Source organism: Stegostoma tigrinum, chromosome 2 (genome assembly GCF_030684315.1).
Source record: "Stegostoma tigrinum isolate sSteTig4 chromosome 2, sSteTig4.hap1, whole genome shotgun sequence".
NCBI lineage: Eukaryota > Metazoa > Chordata > Chondrichthyes > Orectolobiformes > Stegostomatidae > Stegostoma > Stegostoma tigrinum.
The window spans coordinates 23,290,131-23,298,954 of record NC_081355.1 but is presented as its reverse complement, the minus strand read 5'-3'; the positions used below and the strand labels follow the sequence as shown (position 1 = coordinate 23,298,954).

At 38.6% G+C, this 8,824-nt stretch overlaps 1 protein-coding gene across 2 annotated transcripts in view; it reads right to left on the bottom strand.

The window, feature by feature from the left end:
* Positions 1-1,833: 1,833 nt before the first annotated feature.
* Positions 1,834-8,824, bottom strand: part of si:dkey-118j18.2 (uncharacterized) — a 57,319-nt gene continuing 50,328 nt past the window's right edge. For both annotated transcript variants that reach the window (XM_048549661.1, XM_048549653.1), the window contains exons 4-5: positions 4,407-4,545; positions 1,834-3,789 (exon numbers count right to left, since the gene is read on the bottom strand). In XM_048549661.1, coding sequence (XP_048405618.1) covers positions 3,566-3,789; positions 4,407-4,545 — 363 coding nt within the window. In that variant the 3' untranslated portion in view covers positions 1,834-3,565. The remainder of the gene's footprint in view (positions 3,790-4,406; positions 4,546-8,824) is intronic.

The window sequence follows — 8,824 nt, the reverse complement described above, 5'->3', positions numbered from 1 at the left end:
ACATTAATCACAGGTGTACACTCATCTCCTGTGGTCACAAATATTCTTGCGAACAATTTACCAAACTGTGTCAAAAGTTGGCTGCATTAAAGTAGTTGCATATGCTGGTCAACAGGTGTCACCGTGGAGCTTATTTCAGAAAACTTCCAACTATAATCCCATTTTGTGTGTGTACTTTTAATTTCTATTCTTTTTGGACAACTATGGGTAATTTACAAACATTACAAAAAAGAGCATATATTTCCTGCTACATTTTAGTTGTCACATTCATAAGTTTAAAGAAACTAGGAAACACTTGAAAAAAACAGAGGTAGCGTGTCTGAAGTCTTTTAATTGACCTATGAGCCCAGTGTTTATAGAACAGCAATTAACTCTATAGCCTTCATAGACTGTTCCTGCCCTTGTGAAATACTATAAACAGCTCCAGGGATATTTTGCCAGTAATATAACAAAACAGGACATGTGTGTATTTTGTCTGGTAATCACATTTTATTATAGTCAAACACTGTGCAGCTGACTGTTTGAAAGCACTTGCAAATCAACTTTTTTGAGAAGTCTGAAATGCAAATCTCCCACAATTTTTTTTCTTTAACAATAAACTGGCAGTATCAAATTAAATGCATGTTTAAGTTAAAACAACCTCAGCAGTCACACTTTAGAGGGATGTGGAAAGCATATTGTAGTTCTAATCAGCAGTATGAAACAATGTTATCAAGGATAACTCCCAATCCAGCAAGTAATCCCATATTATCTATTTATTGGGTTTGGTCTTAAAAGGGACAAAGCTTTAATTTTCACTAGAATATTACACTGTATACCAAAATTTCTAATGTTGTGATAAAACAACTAAACATTTTATTTACCCAATGACTTAGGAGCTCCATTGGTACTACAACTCCCAACTGAGACCTGCTGTTTTGTTTCCTGATTTACAGCATCAGCAATTCTTTTGTTTTTTATTACAACTCCCAGATGTTTTTGACAGACTTACTTCAAGTTTTGCCTTGGCTTACATCATCAGAATTAATGGTACATCAATGCCAGTATTCCAACTGCAAATGAATATTTTATAACCAAAATAGATTAGTAATCTATTACCTAGTTCAAGTGGAAGAAAACTTGCAAACTTACTTGCAGTAATTTGTAGCTGCAAACAGCTGAATATAAGCACAGGAGCAGGCCACTCGTTTCCTCATCTGATTTGACATTTCATGAAATCATAGCTGATCTACTCAATTTACCCAACTTTCATCTGTGTGTCTTGATACCTACACTAACAAAATCTCCATCCTGAACAGTTCAATTCAGCAACATCCCACAGCCTTTTGGGGGAATGAGTTGCATACTTCCACAACTGTGTGAAAACTAGCATCCTAATTTTACTCTGAGATAGCATGGCTTTAATTCACTGCAATTCCTTAGGGTTATTGTCCAAATTCAATATTAAACACTGTATTCCATCAACTCTGTATTCCTTATATGTCTTTACTGAAAATAAAATTGGTAAAAAAATGAAGGTTCAGTATAGACCACTGGGACTGTCACTTGTCACTCTGTCAATCAGAAAACAATCCCTTTTTTCTCTTACAGCCCAAGCAACTTTCAACTGGACAAACTTAAAACTTGCAAATAAATAGTGTAAGAATAGGCTGAAATTGTTTTTGTATCTTTTTTCTGGCCTAAGTTTATCAATGACCCGAGCCCAATTTGAAGAAAATATTATTGCTAACAACGACAGCCATGAAAAGGGTCACATGGCAGATATTCCGAAGGGTGGGTGGCTGTGGGAAATTCGAAGTATGAGTCAGCCTTCAAGAGAATAGAGACATAAAAAATTGCAAAACACTTTTCTATTGATCTCCAATTGTTTACTTCCATTTTTCAGTTTAATTGCACACTGGTGACTTGAGATAAAAAATATTTAATGGGACATAGTTATAACTTTAAAGGAAAACTGTCAAAATGTATCTATGTTGTGGACACTGATCAAGAATGATTGTATCGAACAAAAGTACCATAAAAACAAAAGAGAGGAATAAAGACAGATTTAGACAGAATCAGCAAAACTGTATTTGTTGGTTGAAAATCTACATAATTTAGCAAGTCAAACAAGTTGGTCTGAACATTTACACAGGTCTAATGAACGGTCAAATTCAATTTTAATTTCAAGCAACTGGAGAATATAAAATTAAGGAAACCGCGACCATTCTCAAAACAGAAAACTCTTAAAATAGGGATGTTCAGGTAGAACAGGCTACATTTGAGAGATTCTTGAAATACCATCCAAACATGATCAACAAAGCTACCTATTCATGTAATTAAATAACCTTTTTAAAAATATATAAACTTACAAACATGCCTTGGAGATTGGTTTAATGCATGGGAGAAATATATCAGTACAAATAAAAGTCCGAAGATCTGAAAAAAAAATTCAGTTCATTTAAACTAAAACCACAGGACATAAATCCGTGCAAATAATTTAGATTCAATCCTGGTATTTCATGTACCTGGGATGAGCGTACATTACTAAAATACAGACTTGTAACAAAAAGTGGGAAAATAGTGAAATGTCTCAGAATACTAATAGCAAATGGGCTTACCAGAATTAGCGTTAGTAACAAAGTCCACTCTCATAATTCTGGGAATCAAACAGATCTCAATGCACAACACCATCTATACAGCAAATACTTCTTTTGCTTTAAAAATCTGTAACAAATGGGTTTGGTTTCTGTGTAAATAATGAGACAATTGGATTGTTTTATGTTAATATTTAAGGTGAAAGTTTTGGTATTCTGAGGAAGGGAATTTGGAGTATTGTTGAATCATCTAATTTAAAAACAAAATACACTACTATAAAAAATACATTTTTGCAGCAAATTAGCAACTACTCTTAGGACAAAAAGGTCTTCTTTAAAGTCTACACTTTTGTGCATTCCTCTAAAATTGAAGGTGTCCCTTCATGTTGTCAAGGGGAAGCTTCTTTCCTTCAAGGCAATGATGCAGCTTTGGCAAAACATCACAAAGTATAGAATGCAAGGAATGACCTTGAAGAAACTTTGATAACACTGGAACACAAGGTGATCCTAGTGCCCACCAGATAAAGCTCACCTCCTGTTTATCTGTAACCGTGAGTACTTGAGACATCACTCACTGTTTAAAATTTGCAGTCTCCCTGGTTGGCAGCATCAGGTGTCATGGCTGAGTACTTCTCTTATTCAACCCAACCAATCCCTCAGCCTCAGCAACCCCCACCCTCTCAGCACTGGGGTACGCACATTGTAGGCACTGACAAGTGTACAATCTTTTGCAATCAGGTAAGATCCTTTGCTTGGGCTCTTCCTTGGAAAGTGCGATTAATGTTTGCAAAGAGAGAAGGTAGTGCTGGTAGCAGCAAACAGTGAACAATGCATTCTTATGTAGTGCATCACTGTAAATGTCTCAAACTGGACAAAAAAATTGAATTGTTACAAAACCAAAAAAAATGGGACAATTCAGGTGCTTTGGATTTTTCTGAAGAAAACCAAATAACTTTCCACAAAAGTCCCAGGAAGTGGATTTTCTTTTCTCAGACTTCACATGGTGAGCCTGTTGTAGTGGTACTGCCTGACTCCTGGGAATTAGGTTGTGTCACATTATCCTGTTGTTCAGCGTCAACTGATGGGCTAGGAGTGTATGGAGGAGGAGCATCGCTCAAGCTGCAAGCATCATACCCTTCTGGTATGGAGAGGGCACGAGTTTCTTCAATACTACTGGCTGCATACTCCGTATATGGTGGAGGTTTCAAATCATCTGTGCAGGCAAACAAAAAGGAAAACCTGTCTCTTAAAATACTCTTCATTCACAATGTTACTGCACAAGATCCTGAAACTGTTTTATCAACATTTATAAGGCAATACGCATGAAAATTCTGGGAGCATTTTGCTTAAACTTCCAGTTTGCACAAATTTTGTGTGCAAATGAGACAGTGAGAGAGAGAGAGAGAGAGAGAGAGAGAGAGACACAGAGCAAGCGAGCGAGCAAGACAGAGTCTGGTTTTATTTTTTCACAAAAGCCAGAAAGTGACACACCCACACGTTGCTTTAACTGAAGCACTTGTCGAACCATGCTTTGAACTATGTCAAGGGAACACACAGCATTTGTATTATTTGTATCTCCTTTGCATAGGATATAGATTAAATACCAAAAGAAACTAAAGCAGCTGAGCAAGTACTTTTAAAGGAAAACGAGTAACACAAAGGCAAGCATGACTTTTAAAATGTTGGCTCAATAGCGGATTAAGCATGCTACAAAACTCTGCAATTTAACAGCAGTTAGACACCATTTGTTCATAAAATATTAACTACAAAATGAACAGAGTGAAACATTCCTTTAAGCTAAACTTCCAGGATTAGGAATTGATATCCTACCTGACTGAGCTCTTGACACTGCTTCATATGGTGGTGGCACCTCTAATTGACTGTAAGAAGGAGCAGGAGGTAAAGATCCAGAAGGTTCACCAACAGAGCTGTCATCCTGACCACCATACCAGCTATACCACATAGGGCTCTGCAATCAAAGAAAGTAACCCATCATCAAATGAAAATTTGATGCAAATTGAGAAATGAGAAGTTAAACATATTTAATTTCTTTGTCACCAAATGCAACCTCTACGAACTAGAGGTGCAAGGGTGCATGGCAACGTGGCCAGGCCACCAAACCGTGCACTATCCTGACTTGGAATTCAATCATCGTTTCTTCACTGTTACTGGATCAAAAAATGGACAGCTCACTCCTTAACAGTACTGTGGGTTCCCCTACATCCAAGGACAGCAGCAGTTCAAGAATGCAGACCACCATCACCTTCTCCAAGGAAGTAGGCAATTGCTGCTGAATTATGGAATTACATCTAATGTAGATGTATTATGTTGGGCTTTGCAAGCACAGGCTCGAGTATGAACTGTGCTCTATTATGAATGAAAGGTATATGCCGTTTGATTCAATCAGCTAATCACTGGGTGAAATGACCTACCTACTTCACATCACAACAGTACTAAAAGCCAGATACTTTTACAAGGGATTTTGTAATTAGGTAGCACTTGCTGAAAAATCTTGTGTGTGATAATTGCTAGTATGACCAATCATTTTAAATTAGTCCTTAAATGTAACTTATTTAAACATATTAGATGCTATATGCATTGATACACAGAGACCTGCAAAAGAAGGGCTACATCAAGCTTTGCATATTTTAGGAGTTTAGGGAGCCTATAATTATCCATTGGTTGAAAGAGGCGTTGTCATTGAAAAAAATCCATGAACTTGCCAATCAACCAATATCCTTTCTCCATTGTTTAAATTGTTATGAATTTGAAATTTCGCATTGTGTTTATTCTGATGTCTGCAAGGTAAAAAATTTCTGCTATACATCTACGGTTATAGTCTTAACAGCCATCTAAATATGTTCATTAGTTATTTTGAAATTTGTGCTATAAATTACACAGTCATTTTATGTTTTTTTGTTGGATATAAATGAAAATAGGCAAAAGGCTTAACGGAAAACATACACAATACGCAACACTTCATTGTGAAGACTACAGAATGCATCAAAAAGGGTCGTGGATATTCTGGATGATAAAAAGTTCACAAAATTTAAAAGGAAGAAACAATGTCATTTGGAAAATCCAGAGCTTAGATTATTCATATTTATATTGCCACACCATATGCTACTCGTGTTTCAAGATTTCCAATATTAAATTACAATCGCTGAGCTTGTTTCACAAAGACAGAGGAGATACTGGCTTTAGAATTCTGTTTTGCCTACTGAAACATTTCTGGTAATTATTCAATTGTATTTTCTTTTTCCAACCTCTCCCTCATCCCTGGCCAGTCTGTGAGTTTGCTAGTTGATGATCTAGCCACATAACGACATGATCCACTATCACTAGTATCCTTACATACAGATGAGGAAGGACACCACTTTGATTGGGACAACACATCCATCCTAGGACAAGCCAAACAGAGACACACATGAGAATTCCTAGAAGCATGGCATTCCAACCGGAACTCCATCAACAAACACATTGATTTGGAGCCCATCTACCATCCTCTGAGAAAAAGAACAGGAAATGACATCACCAACCCAAGGAAACCTAAACAGATAAATAGAAAGCGGGACATAACACCAGCGCTTCACCAGAGACTCACTGATGATGTTACCTAGAATGGTGACGAAACGTCTGAAATCTAACCTTCCAGCTCAGTGAGCAAACTCACATCCAGACAGACTGTAGCTTTTAACCAGGATTCATTTTTTAAGTTATGGTTGAACATTTTCCCATTTGTTTTGTCAATACATTGTGGAGACCCTTTAGAGGTTTTTTTAAGTTGAAGTTTTATTACTGGTTGGATAGCCACTGAGCAATGACACAACCTGCACAATGCTTTATATTAAAAAGCAAATCAATCTTTGAATATTAATTCTGGTATTGAAAGTTCTAATTTCAATTTTCGTGCTTACAATTAAAACAAAAATTCTTCATAAAACATTTAAAACAGTCCCTACTTTACATTCCCTCCTTTTTTTTCTAGGCTGGCCACCGTATTTACTGACAGCTCATTTGAATCAGGAGGGCATGATGGTTTGAGCTAATCATCTGATTTCTCTCCTTCGCTTATAAAATTATTTTTCTCTTTGTTTGTAATGATCAGGAAACTTAAGTAAAGGGGGCAGAGTGAAGTGTTAGTTTGTTCAACTTATTAAGTTCCTAATTTATAACCGATACTCACTCAGTAAAAGCACTGGATTCCTCCCTACTACGCTAGACTTCCAGAATTCAAGTTAAAACGAATAAACTGTAAAGCCACAGACATGCCTCCATCAAGTTACAGTGAGTTAAAAACTCAAAACATTGAGCATCTCTGATTCAGCTTAAGACAACACTAGATTAAAAGCCAATTTTAATACAGTAATTTATCTAATATTCAGTAACAAGGCAACATAGTGGTAAAACAACTGTTCTAGGTTATCCAGAGGTCCAGGCTATTTGTTTGGCGACACTTCCATTGCATGAAGGCAGCTGCTGATTAAATGCAATTAATTAATAGATGTAATTTTTAAAAAAAATCTGGAATTGACAGCACAATAGTACGCAGTTGGGAGAGAGCTGTCCTTTGTATTCTCAACACTTACACCAGACCAGTGACATTTTCATGGACAGTGAAGTTTGCTGATTACACCAACCACTCTCTCTCAGTCCATATTGTTTCCTCCATATTGAACAGAACTTGAAAGAATCATTGTGAACGGAAAAAGCAGAAAATGAAAGAGATCTGCCAACTGAAAACTAGGCAGCTATGATGCATTCTGGGCCATTACAACAGTAGAAATGTCTACAATCACAATCTAAGTAGTCTGGCATGTCTTTTACAATCAAACCAAGTGATTAGCTCCAGTTCAACTAATGAGAACACAGGTTTAAGACAAGTGAAATGAGGACCACAAAAGGAGATGAGATTTGTTTCGAAGAAAAACTTTAACATGATTGGAAGAAATAGTGCCTTAGGAGTAATTTTCAAAAGGTAATTGGTTAAAAATGCAAAGGAGAAACATTCTTTGGGTTAGGGAAAGAGCAAGGAAGTGGGACAAATTGAAAAAGACTTCAAAAGAATTGACACATGTACGATAGCTTCCTGCACTAATTGATTCTACGAGATGTGGTGGCATATATTGAACTATCTGTGTATTTACTCACCCTTAACCAATGGGTTTTTTCTAAATTGCTGAGATATACAATCCATTTCTCATTTGTGAAGAGGCGCAATATAGTAGACAGTTTCTGGCGAACTTTTTGTCCGATGATTGCTAAACTCATTAAAGTTAGGGATCATCAAGCTTTGTGGCATAACTGAAACTGATGATGCATCACAGAGATAATGGGAACTGCAGATGCTGGAGATTCCAAGATAATAAAATGTGAGGCTGGATGAACACAGCAGGCCAAGCAGCATCTCAGGAGCACAAAAGCTGACGTTTCGGGCCTAGACCCTTCATCAGAGAGGGGGATAGGGGGAGGGAACTGGAATAAATAGGGAGAGAGGGGGAGGCGGACCAAAGATGGAGAGTAAAGAAGATAGGTGGAGAAGGTGTGGGTGGGGAGGTAGGGAGGGGATAGGTCAGTCCAGGGAAGACGGACAGGTCAAGGAGGTGGGATGAGGTTAGTAGGTAGCTGGGGGTGCGGCTTGGGGTGGGAGGAAGGGATGGGTGAGAGGAAGAACCGGTTAGGGAGGCAGAGACAGGTTGGACTGGTTTTGGGATGCAGTGGGTGGGGGGGAAGAGCTGGGCTGGTTGTGTGGTGCAGTGGGGGGAGGGGATGAACTGGGCTGGTTTAGGGATGCAGTGGGGGAAGGGGAGATTTTGAAACTGGTGAAGTCCACATTGATACCATATGGCTGCAGGGTTCCCAGGCGGAATATGAGTTGCTGTTCCTGCAACCTTCGGGTGGCATCATTGTGGCAGTGCAGGAGGCCCATGATGGACATGTCATCAAGAGAATGGGAGGGGGAGTGGAAATGGTTTGCGACTGGGAGGTGCAGTTGTTTGTTGCGAACTGAGCGGAGGTGTTCTGCAAAGCGGTCCCCAAGCCTCCGCTTGGTTTCCCCAATGTAGAGAAAGCCGCACCGGGTACAGTGGATGCAGTATACCACATTGGCAGATGTGCAGGTGAACCTCTGCTTAATGTGGAATGTCATCTTGGGGCCTGGGATGGGGGTGAGGGAGGAGGTGTGGGGACAAGTGTAGCATTTGCTGCGGTTGCAGGGGAAGGTGCCGGGTGTGGTGGGGTTGGAGGGC